General features: G+C 49.2%; 1 protein-coding gene across 9 annotated transcripts in view; it reads right to left on the reverse strand.

Annotated features, from left to right (window-relative positions):
* Nucleotides 1-18,308, reverse strand: part of Dpf3 (double PHD fingers 3) — a 273,140-nt gene that overhangs the window by 79,357 nt on the left and 175,475 nt on the right. For all 9 annotated transcript variants that reach the window (XR_007595761.1, XM_050164585.1, XM_050164583.1 and 6 more), the window contains one exon: nucleotides 5,004-5,141. Coding sequence is in view for 8 of the 9 variants with exons in the window: in XM_050164585.1 (XP_050020542.1) it covers nucleotides 5,004-5,141 (138 nt within the window). In the remaining variant the exon portion in view is untranslated. The remainder of the gene's footprint in view (nucleotides 1-5,003; nucleotides 5,142-18,308) is intronic.

Here is an 18,308-nt window from a genome sequence, read left to right on the forward strand (position 1 = left end):
GTGAGTGAGTCGCCATGATGCTCCCACTCCAGACAGACGCAGGTTAAGATCCTCTCTGGTAAGCCAGCTCATGGGCTACACAGAATATTAGAAATGGGTTAGAACAATATTTAAGAGCCAATAAGAAACTGGACCTAGCCGGGCCAGGCAGTGTTTGAAAGAATACAGTTTCCGTGTAATTATTTCGGGCATAAGCTAGCCATGCGGGCGGCCGGGTGCCGGGGACGCAGCCCCGCTGCTCTTATTTCAACAGATGAATGGGTGGGTGGATGGTTAGGTGGGTAGGTAGATGGATGGTGGGTGGGTGGGTGGGCGAATAGATGCATGGATGGATGGTTGGCTGGATGGCTAGATGCACTGATGGATGGATTCAATGAATGAATGAATGAACAACACAGATTTACTTACATCATTTTTATGCTTAAATCCAAAACTTTGATCTCATCACTACTCCCAAAAGTGTCCTGAAAACATCTTTAGTAGATTCCAGTTGCACAAATAAAGTAAACGGAATTTTAAAGATTTTTGAAATTGTGAGCCTGGGTCATTGAGATTATGAATGTTAATCTTGATTGCTCTAAAAGAATCAGCGGAGAGTAACTGAATCTCACTGACACTCAGAGCCCTGATCAAGCCACCCCTCCTTTTATTCATGTACACACACAGCTATGTGTTGGCATCACTATATACAGATGAATGTGGTAAGAGAAACTAATGGGAAAAAATACCCTAGCCTCATCCATGGGCAGGGGGAGGGGAGCAACCCAGAGGAGAAAGACCCCATCAGAAAGGTCATTTCTCCCAGAGGGAGGTCTAAGCTCCAAGCCTCCCTAGCTGCTCATCTGTCACTGAGGTAGAGAGCCTCAAGCACAGAGCAAAGGAGGCAAACCCATAGGGAAGAAACCCAGAAATGAACGCTCAGGAGAAAAGGAGAGAGAGCAGAAGAGGAACTCTGGGAGGAGCAGGAGGACAGCAGAGGTGGCAGGGCCACTTGACTGCTGAGTTGGCAGCTCAGAGCAGCAAGGGCTGGGGAAGGGAAGGTCACTACTGATGCCAGCTGGCCACTTTATCCTTTCAGTTAAGAAGTTGCAGGTATGGGGATGAGCTTGGGCTCTGCTGAGGACACAGCTGAAGGGGATGGAGCAAAGGACAGGAGCAGTACCAAAGTCAAAAGGCCCCAATGGCTGCAGGTGGTGTGAGCCAGCTGCCTGTGGCCCTGCATATTTCTGTATTTGTGGGGCTCTTTTTCTATGACAGCAGCCTGGGTATCATCCCACGGCTCTACTAAAGGGAATGTCAGCATTTCCACTTGCCAGCATCCAGACCTTCTCCTGGGGGAGCCACAGATTAGCCTCCCTGGATTAAGGTCTTCTGGAGGCCTGACTGGGAGAGGACAGGGAGCTGAGCCCTCAGGATGCTGCTGAGCTGTCACGTTCAGCTCACCACACAGCCCTGGTGGCATTTCGGGGCAGTGTGGATGGGAGCCCACTCCAAGCCCCAAACAGTGAGAGCAGCTAATGACTGGGTATTAATGATGCCAGCAATTAGTGCTCACGGGAAAATGGTGGGGGCCTGCTTACCAGGGGCATGTGGGAGGAAATAGAGCGCACATTCGGAGCAGCAAGTGAATCGATACAGTAGTGTGTGTGGCTCACAGAAGCCAGGGCGAGCAGCTACCGCTGGGTTTGTCCAGAGAGACTAGGGCTAGGGGCTTGTCTGCTATGCCCAGTTCCCTGCGGGTAAAATTAGGGCTGGGTACAGAGTTTTCAGAGACAAAGTTGTGAGAAGACACCTCAAAGAGAAAATTAATTAAAACAAGGGGCGTTTCTGGAACTGTCTTTGTCTGAAGAGGGCCTAGATCAGCCCACATATGGTCCTCTCTTGGAGGTCAAATGATGCTTTGTGAAGAAGTCCATGTCTCATCAGCAGGTGAGAAAGGAAAAAAAGATGGAGGGGAAACTGGAGCATGTTGCTCACCCATGAGCCCACAGACGATGAAGACAGGCATGAGGCATGTCCCTGTATAGAAGAAGGAAAGGCACAGTTTCTGTACTAAGCAAGTCCGTGTGATCTCCCTGGGACAATACCTAAGGAGGACACAGATGCCACTGATAATTTCACATGCGAACTCTTGGCAGAAAGAGCAAAGAATGTCAGTGCTGATGACAGAAGTCTACTTGGAGGGGACCTCAGGAACAGCTGGGGAGGAGCGTCTCCCTCCACTTACTGTTGCTGCCGAAACTTTGCACATGTACACACATATATACACGAGTGTGCAAAACCACCACTCACTGTGGACACTAAAGAAGTGGGGGAAAACACAACACAAGGGAAGCCATCCAAACACCATAAAGAAGGATGCCTGTACACAGAAGCAAATGGCCAAACATTGAGGAAACGCAAGAGCTAGGCTAGCACTGGAGGGGTGAGAAAGAAAGCTAACAGACACACTGGAGAGAGAACAAGTCACTAATCTGTGCTTTCCAGAAAGCACCTAAAGCCAAAGATCATTTGCAGCCTCTTCCTGGTAGGACGTGACAGCTCCCTGTGACTTTCTAGACACTTAGACCGAGAAGGTAAAGAGGAGAGAAAGGGGAATGGCGCTGTCAGCTGCCTCAATAGACAGGTCTTCTTCCCTGACAGAAAAGGAGAGCTCTCCCAAAGGGCAGGCAGAGAGCCGGCTGTCATAGAGACTCAGGATCTGGTGCAGAAAGAGAGAAGTCACCCTCCTCCTCCAGCCCTGCTTCCCCGAGTCTGCCCAGATGGCAACAGGAGGTGAGAAAGCAAGGGTCTGTCACATTAAAAGATCGAACCCTCAAAGTTGAAAACAAATTCATGTCACAGGATACATTTTTCCCAATTCCAAGTTCCTATATTGAGGCTTAACCTCTAGTACTTTGGCATTTGGCTCTTCTGAAGATAGAGATAGACAAAGAAGTAATCAAAGTGCTGGAAAGATGGCTCAGTGGTTAAGGGGGTGCACTGTTCGTGTTCGCTTTCCAGAGCTTACATAGGGTGGCTTGCAACTACCTGTAACTCCAGCTTAAGGGACCTGACGCCCTCTTCTGGCCTCCACAGGCACTGCACTCATGTGCACATACCCACATACAGACACACATATACACGTGATTTAAAGTGAAAATAAATCTTTTGAAGGAGGAGAAGTAGTAAATGAAGAGGTGATGTTTGTTAAATGAGACTATTGAAGAAGCTGGGGAGACAGCTCAACTGTTAAGTGGTTGTCATGAAGACACAGGAACCTGAGTTTAGACTGCGCCCCCAGCACCCATACAAAAAGATGGAAATAGCTGCAGGCACCTATAATCCCAGAGCTGGGGAGGCAGAGATGGACGACCCTGAAGGTCTCCACAGCCAGTCTTGCCAAATCAGTGAATTTCATGTTCAGTGAAAGACTTGGTCTCAAAAAGCAAAGTGAAATCCAACTGAGAGTATATGTAAGTGTGAAAGGCAGACAGACACACAGATGCACAGACAGACAGACAGACTCGCATGCATGCGTATGCGTGCACCTACATATCACACAATGCAGCTAGTAGGGCAGGCAGGTCCTAATCCAGTCTGCCTGATGACCTTATAAGAAGAGCCCATGTGCATGGAGAGAAAAGGGCAGAGCTGCCAGAGGACAGCCATTTGCAAACCAAGGAGAGGGATATCTAGAAGCCAACACTGACAATGCCTTGACCTTGGCTTCTCAAGTCCCCAGAACCGTGAGGAACTAATTGCTGTAGTTTAAGACTTGTGGCCTGGGTATTTTGTTGTGCCAGCCACAGCACACTGACAGAGAAGGCAGCATGACCAGTGAACACGGGACACCGGCCTGGAAGAACCACACACAAGCCTAAGCAAAGGTCTTGGCCAGGGGATGCCCATGGTTTCAGACGCGTGGTGAAAGTGTCCATGTGGCATCGGTCCCATAAGCCGAGATTCTCAACTACACAGGAGTCATCTTTAAATTTAAAATCTGGCTTCTTTTAAAAGGCAGAGTCTTTGTTCACTTTAAGAATGTAAACCAGGGCTGGAGCATTAGCACTAACAGCACTTGCTGCCCTTCCAGAGGATCCAGGGTCGATACCTCATGCTCACATGGAGGCTCACAACCCCATCACTTCAGTCACAGGGGACCTGATGCAGTCTTCTGACCTCAGCAGGCACTGCATATATGTGCATGTGTTACACATACATACATGCAGGCAAAATGCTCATATACATGAAATAATAAACCAAATCTAAATGAAAAAGTTTTTAAAATATCTACCAACAAATTGTATAAACGAAGCAAAAGCCCACATCATACGTCCACAAATACCTCTCCCTCCAGTGATCTCAGTATGACCCAGATCTTGAAGCAAGCTCAACAGATTCCATGACCACATCGTGTTAGGGGGCGTTTGTCATCCCAGAAACCATAAAGGATGGGAGAGAGCCAGTCTAACAGTGAATGTCCAGCCCCCTTTTCATTCCTAATTCATAACCGCGAGTTGAGGAAGGAGAGAAAGAATAGAAACAAATCTGCAGGATCGCTTTGAGTCTTCAGAGCCAACTGTCATCCCAAGTGACATATCCATCCAGATGGCAGGAGAGCTCCATAGTAGTGACCCATACAGGAAAACCACAGCAGTCAACCAGCAACCGTCAGTCGCTCGCAACAGCTGTGAGCGGCCCTTCAGAAGCTGAGGGAAAGGATGGACAGGTCTGGCCTGCGACAGTGGCCAGGTGAGGTCACTCCCCTTCTGCTGGACACTTACATCCTGCCTCTGTCTGGAGACAAGGCTGATCACATGCATTCAAACCTGCTTATTCTTTCCTGGTGCCCAGCTCAGCCATAGGAATGGTGGCTGGCTGAGCTGAGGGGTTCATTTACTGCACAACACCAAGACCCATCAGCTGTTGCTGCCGGGAGATACCAGAGTGGAAAGAAAAGAACTGCTCCCCACAATACCTGCCCCATGCCCCACTCCCCAACCTTACAAGCGGGTACTCACGTCTGTGGTTCTCATTTCTGTGGTTGGGTGGGGACCGCGTGTCCTGGTCTTGGGCTTCATCGCCCTCCTCGCTGGCCAGGTGAGTGTGAGCATAGTGGTAGCTGAGTCCCGGCCGGTTCTTGTAGCGCTTGCCACAGACTAGAGAGGAAGAAAGAAGAAGTGATGGACAATGTCAGCAACTTCTGTGGTCACTCTCTCACACTTCGGGGTAACAGTCCCCAGCTGTCCACACCGGAGCCAGGTTTCCCCTTAAAAGTACCTCCCACCCTCAGACCCACACCACTGTAACCATGGGGCTCATGCATGCAAAAGAGGTATACGAACACAGATACTGTGTACTCTACCATTCTGCCTGTAAGACCCTGGGTAAGTGAATGAACTACTACTCTGTCTCCGTTGCTTTGGAGACAAAATGGGAATGATAGCTGTATGAGCTCATTAACCACGCACCGCACAGAGTCCTTAGGTGAGCACTGTTTGACTGTTGTGTTTGTTACAGTGTTAGGTACGCTAGGCAAGTGAGTTAGGTATGCTAGGCACTGAGCCCTACTCCGGGCCTTAACACGGTACTTCAAATGGTACTGAGCACACGGAAAGGAAGATTATCATCAGAACTTTGCAACTTCACTGGAAGCCTACGCAGTCCAATGTCTTAGGTCACCAGTGAGGTCAGTGAGGCCCAGCAGCACTAAGTGACGCACATGGAACACATCGGTGGAAGAGCCACCAGAACCCAGGTCTGCTGGATTCCTCTGCAGAGCCTCATCCGCTGCTCTGCGGTTAATTCTGCACGAAGTAGCAAACTTTCCATGTATCACCCTCTGATTTATGCCAGGAGAATGTGCTCTACTCGCACCGCAAACACAATGGGACTGAGGCATCCCAGTGGCTGTAGTAGCCAAGAGCTTGTGACCTCAATGCTCCAATTAGCCTCTGACACCCCAGAGACAGCTTGAGACAAAAGGCAACTAGTAACATTAACAGGGCATCTTAGAGGCAAGAATAAAGGGGGTGACTCAGTACCCTGGATGCTTGGGATTCAGACAGCAAAAGGCAGGCAAAGTGACTGTGGGCCAGACCACCAGCCATGCCTCCCCACACTCAGCCCAGACCTCAGCCTTAGAGGGATGGGATTGCCAAGAACAGAGGCTTTGGGGTCTTCACAGTGAAACTGTGACCCCAAATGACCATCTTCCTCTTCCTTCCAAATGCCCATCTTCCTTCCCCCAAATGCTCGTTCTTCATCCTCCCAAAATGCCATCTTCCTCTCTTCCCCAAACATCCTCCTCTCCCTCTAAATGCCCGTTCTCCTCCCCAAAATGCCCGTCTTCCTCTCCCCCCTAATGCCCATATTCCTCTCCCCTCAAATGCTCATTCTCTTCTTTCTCCTAATGCCCATCCTCCTCTCCCCCAAATGCCCATCTTCCTCTCCCCTGCTAAATGCCCATCTTCCTCTCCCCTGCTAAATGCCCATCCTCCTCTCCACGCAAATGCCCATCCTTTCCCCCCTCCCAGAAGGCCAAGTCTGGCCAGACTCTGCTGGAGCAGTGAGGGATAGGTTGGTTCTGAGGGACTCTCCCTTCTCCCAGATCACTGGCACCAAAAAGCATAGATTCTTTATAGAGAGGAAGAGCAGGACTTCAACATCAGACCTGAGTTCCAATCCCAGTTTCGGGTGTCCCAATTCAGTGGCTGTGCCCTTCCCTCTAAGGAGAAGAAAACGCCACAAGGTCTCCTCACAGCTTATCTTTTCCTATCAGATTCTCCCAGGCTTGGCAAAAAAATAGAAAGCACCGTCTATTCTCTCTCTTAAGTAAACTACTTCTAAGGAGCGTAATTCATTTTGAGTAATAGCCAGGACAATAGCTTTAAATGGAAGAATCGGGCATCTCTTATTTTTATGAAGTTGGATCTAGGGTTTCACTGTTTTGAATGACGTTATAGCTAATTTTTAGTTTTTATTAAATTGAAGCAGTTCCTATTATTCCTGTCTTAGAGTCTTATTATAGGAGCATTTTATTGACTGCCCTTTAAGTATCTCTAATACATGGCTTTTCTTTGGGTTGTGGATATGGTAAATTGGGTTGGCTTCCTAGTATTTCCTATTATTGAACCATTCTTGCATTCCTAGAACATGCTCCATTTGGCCAGAGTGTATTATTCATTTGATATAGTTACGGATTCAACTTGATAATATTGCATCTGAACTCAGACTCACAGAGCTATAACTTTTTAACTATCTTTATCAGGGTTCAATTTTATAGTTACGTCAACTTCCAAAAATGAATGGACAGGTTTTGCTCTGTGAAACTGGACAAAGACTTGTGATCTCTCTGTGCCTGTTCTCTGGAAAGGAAGATAGTAATACTTTGGAGGTTAATTGAAAGATTATAAATAGTATTTGCAAAGAATCTCACCCAGCTAACATAACAGATGTTCAGTAAATGGTAGCTATTGGACAAGAGACACAGTCTTGTTTATCACATCTTAAGAGTTAGACCTCCCCAAGAGAAACTGTGATCTCTCCTACCACACTGTGGAATATGGAAGTTGGTTGGACTTTCTTGATGAGTGTTTGAAATTCAAGCTGGTGACCTTATCACTATAAATTCAAGCTCTCTCTCTGTGTCTCTGTCTATATATCTATATATCTATATCTCTCTATATATGTTTTTCTCTCTATCTCTGTCTCTCTCTCTCTCACGCACACACATACACAAAACAGACTAAAATGGTGCCTTGCGTCTCAGTTCCATGTGACTTAGGAAGCAGGCCATAAAGAGGCCCCTGAGGTACACTCTCTGCCTGCTTGTGGCTTTTCCATTTAACCTTTTAAATGATCTGAGGTCAATAAGCAACAAATTACAGGATCATTGAATATGAATCCACTTAGACAGCAAACACACTGCTGTTGAGGGATGCATGCCTGTCCAAAGAAGAGCTGCTTTCTGTATTTGCACAGGCGGCCTAGTACCTCTGCAGATCCGGCCATGATCCCAAGTGAGCCGTTTATGCAATGCAGGGTCAGCCATTGCTTTTCTTCTTAATCATAAAATTCCAAGATCTTAACAGTTACTTACACTAACTGCCCACTAATATCATTCCCACTAATGCTCTAGAGGCCTGTTCAGGCTCCAGGGATGAGAACTCACTGTGCTTCAAAGCAGTTACCCCTCCCTGGACTTCTTGAATTACGATCCTGCCTACACCTGCCGCCTTCCCTTCAGGGTGGCTTCCAATCGACTTGTCTGATATCCCCCACTCCACCTCATCGGCTGCCATGCACTTTCTACAAAACATATTTGTTGAGTCGCTGGTGTGGACATAGGAGTACTTGTGCGAGAGACAAGAGCCAGGAGTGGAAGCAAGCCTACATCTGTCCACACTAATCTCATACTAATGACGCTTAAAACCTACAAAGCTAAACCCAAGCAAAACCATCCATTTCCTCCCCTAGCACGTAGAGAGCAATCCTTTGAAGAACAAATTCTTTTGCTAGAACACAGATTCTCAGCGTGTGGTTCCTGGAGCAGCAGCGCCGCCAGTATCACGTGGGAACTTGTAACAGAAGCAAATTCTCTGATACCACCCTTCCCCCTGAATCAAGCAATCAGGGGGCACCCAGCCAGGAAACCCAGATTATCCTGGAACTCACTAAAGCTTGAGAAGACCTAGGCCTGACTCTCACCAACTTGGTCTACCTACCTTCCCAGTGTGTGGGTGTGGGGTGGAGGCCACCTTGCAATGTGATTGGCTGCTGGAAGTTCCAGATCCAGGGAGTTCAAGAAGGTGTCCTGGAAGCCAGACTCCTTCCTAAAGTACCTCAGGATGGAGCTGCATCCTGTATGGCTCACTCGAACAGTGTGCTTCCTTCATCACTAGACCCTCACATTCAATAACGCATTTATTAAATGTTAATATATGTTAGACAGTGGCACCAAAGAGGATGAAGACAAAGGGACCCTCATCCCTCTCCAAATAGTTCCCAGTCTAGCAGAAGGTCTGTGCCTATAGCGGAGAGACTGGGCGGCTGGCTGTATGACAGGCACGGTAGAGAAAGGGAGCTGAGATGGGCAGCAGATGGCTTGAGTTGGGGGAGGTGGCTTCCTGGAGTGATAATCCCTTGGTAGGAGGGTATGAGATGAGCAAGACCTCCCCTGGGGCTCCCCAGCACATCCACCCAGCACCTCAGGGGTACCGTGAGCCATCTGAGAAAGCTGCAGCAAAGAAAAGGAGTAGGGAGGTTGAGGGAGCTAATACAAAAGGCCTCTGGGCTTGACTCCATCCTGACAATGAGGGACCAGGGGAGGACTTTGCCCAGAGGGTCATTTTAATAGGACTCTCATGTTAGCACACTGCTTACAAGATGAATTTGAAGGGGGCAAGACACTATTTGCCTGGCTGATGGATGGGTGGAAAAGATGGCCTTATAGGTAGAAATGAGTTATGGGCAGAGGGGTTTGAGATAGAATCTTGTAGAAGGTGGGTATAAGAACGCAACGAAGTGCCAGCCAACACTGTCTCTGATGTGCAGTGCCCAGCCTGGCCTTATCTGGCACCAGGTCCTGCCTCCTTCTCAGCCTCCTGGCCTATTTCTCCTTACCACAGAGCCTTCAAGCATGTTCATCCCTCAGCCTAGCCTGCCCCCCACCCCCAGTTTGCCTGATGAGCATCTAATCATCCTTCAGTTCTTAGTTCTAATGCCCTTCCCCAGGGAGGTCCTGCCAATCATCAGGACCCCGGGTTTCACCTTCCTGGGACTAATCCACATCAATCCTACAGGCAGCCAGTGAGACAGACCCCGTCCGTCCATCCGTTCGCACAGGTTACATCTGCAGTGGCCAGCATGGGGTCTGCCTGACAGGCACTGGGATGTCAGCTTAGAGAGGTAATGAAGACTCCCAGGTTCCTGGCATGGATGAGTTGTTAGAAGGTTATAGGAGAAAACCGAAAAGAAAAGAAAAGAAAAGAAAAGAAAAGAAAAGAAAAGAAAAGAAAAGAAAAGAAAAGAGAGAGAAGGAGGGAAGGAGGGAAGGAGGGAGGGAAGTGGAAGGGGAAGGGAGGGGGGAGGGAGGGGGAGGGAGGGAAGGAAGGAAGGAAGGAAATGAGCATGTGCTACTTTAATTCTCATGGAAAGAGACGTGACTGGCTATAGGCACAGTGGCACTGGAAGTTATGGTGTTATGACACACCAAGGGAAACTGTGGAGAGGGACTAACCCTTTTTAAATAGTTAAGAAAGAGTCACATGAGAGCCACAAGAATATTGCACAGGAGGGGGGTTCAGGACAGAAGCAGCAGCATCAAGGCCCCCAGCCTCGGCTCCTGCCTTCAGTCCCCGAGTGCCCCTCACAAGTCGGGACGCTGAGTGTAACAAGCAAACAGGTTCATAGCAGTGCACATCCCCACTGTGGTGACTTGAACAAGCAATGTCCCCACCATAGCATTTGAACACTTGGTCCCCAGTGGGTGGCACTATCTGAGAGGCTTAGAAGGTGTGGCCTTGCTGGAGGAAGTATGTCAATGTGAGGCGGGCTTCCAAGTTTAAGAACTTCAAGCCATTTCAAGTTTACTCTCTCTGCTTCCTACTTGTGGCTCAAGATATGAGTTCTCACCTGCTACTACTGCCCTGCCTGCTACCCTGGCTCCCTGCCATGATGATGCCTCTGGAACTGTGAGCCTAAATAAACCCTTGCTATTCTGTCAGTTTCCTTGGCCGTGGTGTTAAATGACAGCAACAGAAAAGTAACTAATTCACTCTAAAGGTGAGTAGACTCAGGCTTAAAGCCAGGGGCACTAAGTAAGGCCAAAAGGGATGGAGAATGGGGTGGGGGAAACCATTGCATATGACCCTCAGGGGGCCACCACAGCATGAAAGTAATCCATGACCTCCTAGAGTATGAGACAATGCTGCAGGTCATTGGCATGCTCAAGGAAATGGGGAATAGCAACAGGCTAATAGCTTACTAATAGATTACTCCTTCCAGCAGGGCTGTAGGAGAAGGCAGGGCAGCTGGTGGAAGAAGACACTAGGATGAGGAGGGGGGTGTCCTGATTTGTAGGTCTCTGAGCAGGCCACAGGTTGTAAGGAGGCAGCAGTAGGCAGGGTAGTTTGAAAGAGAGAATTAGGAGGACCTGGAGTTAATGGAGCTCCAAACAAAGCTGCTAACGCTAAGACTTGGTCTTTCAGATGACATCATCACTGGGTGAGAGAGGAAGCCCTGACTCCCTGATTTATTCTGATGGAACGGCAATGGAACCAGAGGGCGACGTTTTGACGGGTAGGAGTGCTTTAGAAACCCTGCTGCAGGGCTGGAGAGATGGCTCAGAGGTTAAGAGAACTGACTGCTGTTCTGAAGGTCCTGAGTTCAATTCCCAGCAACCACATGATGGCTCACACACATCTATAATTAGATCTGGTGCCCAGAACACTATATACATAATAAATAAATTTTAAAAAAAAGAAGAAGAAAGGGTTAGAAACCCTGCTGCGATTGCCCAGACAGGCTGGAGAGGATGCCCTCTGACCTTTAACTCTACTTTCCAGTCGTCACTCCAAACACCAGGGGCCAACTTCATAGACAATTGAGCTGGGCAATCAGAAAGAGCCTCATGCTGGGTTTCATGGTCTGTGGCCGCCATCTTGAAACACTTTCAAGGGTCCTTCATTGTCGTGTCAGTGCGTGCATGCATGTGCACACGCGTGCCCCAGATGGCCTTGAGCTTACTATAGGGCAGGCTAGACAGCCAGTGAGCCCCAGGAACACCTGTCTCTAGATGCCCAGGGCTGAGATTGCCAGCACTTCCTCCCACACCTACATTTTAGATGGATTCCGTAAATTAAACTCAGGCCCTTACACTTGCAAAACAAGCAGTTTACCAGCTGAGCTCTTTCCGGACCCTCTGATCTTATCTTGCACTGGAAATCTGGGAAGGGAGATGTCGGAATAAGTGACTCCAACTGAAAGATTTAAATCTACCGGGGTGAACCTAGGCCCCAAGCAGTCGAGAGTGGGTTCCCAGAAGTCTGCCTAGGGCACCTCACTGGCCACCATTGCAGTATGATCAGCTGCTCTGGCCCTAGCCAGCTCTGTCATGGGGTGAGGGGCTGCAATGACACCCCAATGGTCCACGTCTGAACTCTGACGGAAACCGCCGGCTGCTTCATCTAGAGTAAGCTGCTAAGCCTCTCCACACTGGCAGGTCCCTCTCTGAAATGGGGCCCACTGCGACAGCACACCTATCTCACCAGAAGGAGAAAGAGGCAAGAGAGCGATTTAAAAGAGAATCCTGCCCATGGTAAGTCTCAGTCCTCATCAGCTGCCATCATTCCCCCGCCACTGCCATCAAAGGGGCCCCGGCAAAGACAATAAACCCCAAAAGGGAGGGAGCTAGCCGCTTCTCCTCTGAAGTCTGGGCTAATGGTGTACAGTGGAAAAGAAGGTGAGGAGAAAAATAACATTCTGAAAAGAAAGTATCGGCACCATCTGCTCCCCTTTTATCAAGTCAGCAATCCCGCTCTGGAAGGAGCTGTCGCACACAGGGAATCAGACTAAGCCCCAAGACTGCTGAAGCATGCAGAGAGGGCTGAACCCCCATCTTCCCACTACAGTCTCCCTCCCCCGGAGCCCACTCCTCTGCGTCATGCACCTCTGCAGCCCTCACTCCTGGGACCAGTCCGCCCCATCTGTGCACAGCCTAAAGTCCTTCTTTTCACCTTGGCAAGCAAGCACCTGGATTTTGTGTTCCTGGCACCGCGCATGTGGAGAGCAATGGCCGTGACAAGGGAAGTCCAGCTTGCCTCCCTCTCTCTCCTTCCCCCTGGGGCGGATCCATCTGTCAAGCTGCAGAAATAGCTTTGCCCACATTCCGGGTCCAGAGCTGGGTTCTCCACATGGGACCTCCAGGCTAGAGTTACAGCATGCCATCAGTGCTGTCCCAGAGCAGGGACGGCATGTCCCCTATCCCCCTTAGTCTTACTCCAATCGCTGGCTGGGGCTGGGGGGGGGGAGGATGCAGGGAGGGGGGTTGGCAGTTTGTGTGAACAAAGCCGGTTGCAGCAGAGAGCAGAATCCTTCCTGCCGGGGAGAAGCGGCTGCCTTCCCTACTGATAACTTAATGACTCTGGCACATTTTCATCAGCCCAACTTGGAGCACGCAGTGGGTATCTGAGCCAGTGGTTCCCAGAGACTGAAAGCAGCGACTGAAAGCAATTACGGAGTGAGTGTCCGAGAGACAAAGCCTAGGCCTTGGGAGCCACAAGCCGCATCACATTCCCAGCGTCTGCCCATGGTACAGACACACAGCCCCTCTCTCTGTCGCTCAACTCCTTCAGCTGGGACACAAATCACAGCACCCAGAGTTTGCTCGAGGGCATCGTCACTACGGACAAGCAGGCCACCCCCAGTCCTTACCCAGAATCTTACCCCAGTCACACAAGGTCTGAATCCCGTTCTTCAGGCGAGGACCCTGAGTCTGGAGAAAGACACGTGACTCCCCTAATGGCAAGCCCAGGATTCAAACTGTGGTTTATCTGTCTTTGGAGAATACAGCTGGAAGATGTTCCGTGTATTTTCTGCTTGTTACTCCTGACCCAGCTTCCCCAGTGCCTGAGGCTGACCTCCCTAGCTTGCTTCTCTCAGGGGCCCTCATTCTGCATCTGGCAATTTGCCAGGAAGAAGCAGATGCAGAAGGATGGAGGCTGAGAAGGGTAAGGTAGGGCATGTGCCCTGCTCTGCTTTGGTCCCAATGGCCCCTCAGAATCCTGATGTCATCATATTCTCTCCGTCTCAACCCTTCAGAGTGGAGCCCACACCCTACAGTGCCTCACACATACCCTTCTGTCAGAAGGACCCTGGGCTGCCAGGCCGCTCAATGGACATTTGGAGTTCCACACACCATGTCAGCATCCCGTTCTCTCTGCAGCACCATCTGGAGGTGGAGGAAAGCCCACATCCAGTTCCCCAGGTGGGGAGCATCCACAATAAACCAAGACTGGGGCCAACCCCCAGGAGAGATGTAGCTCAGCCATGTACTCTCAGGGCAGCCTTGCTCAGCCCTAAGGACCACTTTAAATAGCTAGGTATTCTTTTAGGACCAACAATGGCTCCCGGGATTCAAAATAAGAGAAATACAAGATTATCCCTGCGCTGTGTGCACCTGTAGCTGTGTAAGGGGCACGGAGTCCTCTGGCCAGGCCAAGGCTCCCACACTGGGGGTGGGCCTCCAAGGCTGGATTCCAGATGAACCGGTTGCCTCCAGGAACCCTGGAATCCACTCCCACTACATATCCTTGGACAAACGCCACTGTGAAAATCCAGAAGCTTAGATTCTCTCTAAGTCCTCACTGTTCTAGCTCCTCGTGGTTCTCTTTCCTCTGGGCCTTGAAAGGTCTAGGTGCCCCCTCAGCCATGATAGAAAAATGATCTATGTCCCTAGCCACAACATCCACCCAGGGCCTGCCAACTCCCGTCTCCCCACCTACCCGGCGAGGCCAGCAGCTGCATTCCTGTGATGTCATTTGTTCTTTCAAACCACCCATGATGCTTATTTTAAACTTAATTCTCTGGATAGGATCACAGAGCTGGGGGAGTGGTAGGTTGTAACATCCTGACATTTTTTTGTGTGTGGTGATCTTCTGCTTTTTGCTGTTGTTTTGTTTTCTTTTGTGTAGTTCTTTTGTTTTTTTGTTTTGTTTTTGCAACAAGGTCTCCTGTAACATAGGCTGGCCTTGAACTCACTATGTATCCAAGGCTAGCCTTGAGTTCCCTGTTTTCTTGAATTCACCTCTCAAGTACTAGGATCACAGGTACATACACCATCACACCCAGCTAACACCCTGACCTTTTACAGACACCAGTCTCAAGGCCTGGCACTGCCTTTTATCCTCTGAGTCCAGACCCAGGATCTGCTGCCCAGCAAGCCCGGTGGTAACCCAAGGACTGCTGTTGGCTTATTCTAGGAATTTATTAGACGTGAATGTGGCCCCCAGTTAATAACAGGAAGAAGAGATAGACGCTGCAAATCTTTCATTTTCAGAACACTATGTAACTTGCTCCTGAGCACCCGGAAGAGAGGTACAGAAAAACCACAAACCAAACCGTGAAGTTTCCTGTCCTCCTGAAAACCATGGCAACAGAATGCTAGCAGTTTGCTACGTGACCTGCCTGGGGCAAGTGACTTCACCCAAGCCTCAGTTTTCTTGTCTGTAAAATGGAGGTGAGAAGTTTGTAGACCACAGAGACAGAGTGAGATCCGTGTCGGCCCAAGATCACAAAGGGCAGAGTGCGGGGCCTGGCCATAGCAGGGGATCTGGAACACGGGCCATTTTTGCCAGTTCATTCCATTTTACAAACTGCTTCCGTAGACCTGACAACTCCAATACCTAGTGCCCAGAACACAGTCAGGGAGTCCCCTGGGGTGCTAAGTGCCTTTGTCAGTTTGTACAAAGAAAACAAATATTTATTGACAATATCCATGAAGCAGGCAATAGGCTAATGTCTTTACACATTCTCTTATTGAGCCTTCCTAGGAACTCTAGCATATATATCCGTATTATCACTTGACAAATAAATCAAGGTTCAAAGACGCTTTGGGATGTGCCCAAGGTCATGGCTAGGAAATGACCACGGCAGGGGGCTCAGATCTTGGCCTCTTGATTTTAAGACCATCTTCTCTCAACTATTGTGCCTTATAAGGCGGTGTTTGAGGCTAGTGAGGTTCATGCTAGCATGTTTTTAATTAGCTTAAAAAGTAAAATATAATTCAATTATGGAAAAAGTAATTGAAATAATAAATACAATGGTCAACATTCCCGGGGAAAATAAACAGAGAAAAGTCAAGGATGGGAACCCGTTACCATGGTGGCAGCTCCTACTCACTTGGAGGCCTATGGGTGTTTCCCTCTGAAGACCTCTGTCCACCCATAGGCCTAAACAACAACCTGACAGATTCGGCACCAGGAGCAGAGCAGACTTATTCATGAATCCTAAGCCACCTTGTGGGACTACTATCACCTTTAGGGAAACCAAAGTCCACTGCTTCTGTTAAAACTTCCTGCCTGGATAGTGGAGAGGGTGCCTGAACTGGCCATCTCCTGTAATCAAATTGGTAGCCACCGTAATTGTCATCAGAGAGCCTTCATCCAGAGACAGATGGAAACAAATGCAGAGACCCACAGTCAGGCACTGGGAAAGACCCAGGCGTCCTGTTGAAGAGAGGGAGGAAGGATTGTAGACTCAGGGGTGTCAAGGGAACCCACAGAAACAACTAACCTGGCTCATAGGAGTTCAGACTCCGGACCAATGGCTATGGAGCCCACATAGGACCAACCTAGGCCTTCGACATATGGGTTCTGTAGCTTGGTCTATTTATGGTTCTCCTGACAATGGGATCAGGGCCTGTCCCTAGCATTTGGACTGGCTTTCAGGAACCTATTCCTCATGCTGGGTTGCCTCAGCCAGCCTCAATACAAAGGGAGGTGCTTAGTCCTTCCTCAACTTGATATTCCATGCCTTGTTAGCATCCATGGGAGGCCTGCCCCTTTCTGAACAGAAGCAGAGGAGGGGTGAATGGGGAGGGCTGAGGCGGCGGTGGGGGAGGGGCAGTGGAATGGAACAGAAGAAGAGGAAGGAAGGGAAACTGTGGTCAGGATGTAAAATAAATGAAAACATTTAACTAATAAAGAGAGAAAAGAAAGACTTCCTGCCTGGGCCTCCTGACGCTTCCCCTGCTTTCAAGGCCAAGTTTCATCACTCTGCAAATGTCCTTCCTTCCCCTTTCAGAATGTTCCAGTTAAGCCTCCCTTTGGGTCTCAGATACCAGAACCCAAGATGCCAGGAGTCATCAGTACCTCTCTCTCTACTCTTAAAACCCTTCATGCTCTCTGCCACAGCCAGGTTCTGTGGGGTTTCCTCATTCTGTCCTCCCTTTCCCGTGTGTGTGTGTGTGTGTGTGTGTGTGTGTGTGTGTGTGTGTGTGTAGACCAGAGGACAACCTCTACCATCATTGCTCAAGTCCCATCCATTTATTTAAGAGACGGGTCTCTCAATGGCCGGGACATTGCCAAGCAGGCTGGGCTTACTGGCCAGCAAGACCCAGGGGTCTGTCTGTCTCTGCCTCTCCTAAGGTTCAAGTTTGTGCACCACGCTCAGCTTTTGTCATGTGGTCTCTAGGGATCAGACTCAGGTCCTCGTTTTTTTCAGGCAAGTGCTTTACCAACTGGGCCATCGCCATCACTGCTGTGCATCTTCCGTCAGAAGGCCTGCCTTGTTTGCCTCATTCGTTTTGTTATTGCTTTCAACGCCATCCAGGCTCCTCATCATCTTCTACATGACTCAGAAGATCTTCTAGCCTGGGCTTCAGGGACCTCACCTAAATAATCCTATGGCTTAACCTTTCTAGACATGTCCCCAGGTTGACAATGCAGTCTTCTCCAGACAAGTCCAGCCTGGTGTCCCGTAAGCCTCTCCTGCTGCAGACACTTGTCACACTGCCACACACTCTGTTGAGGACAAGGTAGTCACCGCTGTTCCTAGCATGTTCCTTTCTCCAGCCATTCATCAAAGGTTTAGGAATACCACTGTGCTAGGGATATGGTGCCAGTGGCCTATGACATGGTCCTTGTCCCCAGATGGTATGCTGTCTAGCCTGAGAAGACAAACGGACAAACTGTGACCACACAGTTTGAGAGGGAGCCTCGTGGGAGGCATACTCAATGTCCCCGCAGAAAGCATCCATGATGGTGGATGGCGGACGGTAGACGAGATCCACAGCAGTTGAGTTTCACCTCCCCGGTTATCCCCTGTGTGACCCTGGGAGTTATTACAGGAGCGTGGGCAGCGTCCAGTGCCCATGGGCATCTTCTCCCCAGTCTTAATCTAGAAGATGGAGATGACCACATTTCTATCTCATGACCCTGCTGAGGGAACGAAAAAGCTCATCTAGAGGAAACCCATAGAACATTCCAAACCCATAGCCTAAGTCGGAAACCTTTATTATCATGACCTCTCTCCACACCGGTACATAAGCTTTCCTATCCCTGGAGACAGGAATCTGTTCATCCTGTCCTTGTTTAAATCTGATTGGCCTCGGGATATGTCCTCTGAACCACACTCCACCACACATGTAATACTCCTCTGGCCCCTAGAGCACCTAGTGTCTGTTCAATTAAATCCTTCCTTGTACGACAAGCCTGGTCTCCCCAGGTATACTAAGAAAGAGGGGATTAAGGTGGGAGAAATATTTCTTCAATCATATCATGTGCAAACCCATATATATATATATATATATATATCATATCATGTGC

The sequence above is a fragment of the Alexandromys fortis genome, unplaced genomic scaffold (assembly GCF_014885135.2).
Source record: "Alexandromys fortis isolate MF-2015 unplaced genomic scaffold, M_Fortis_MF-2015_v1.1 scaffold_159, whole genome shotgun sequence".
Taxonomy (NCBI): domain Eukaryota; kingdom Metazoa; phylum Chordata; class Mammalia; order Rodentia; family Cricetidae; genus Alexandromys; species Alexandromys fortis.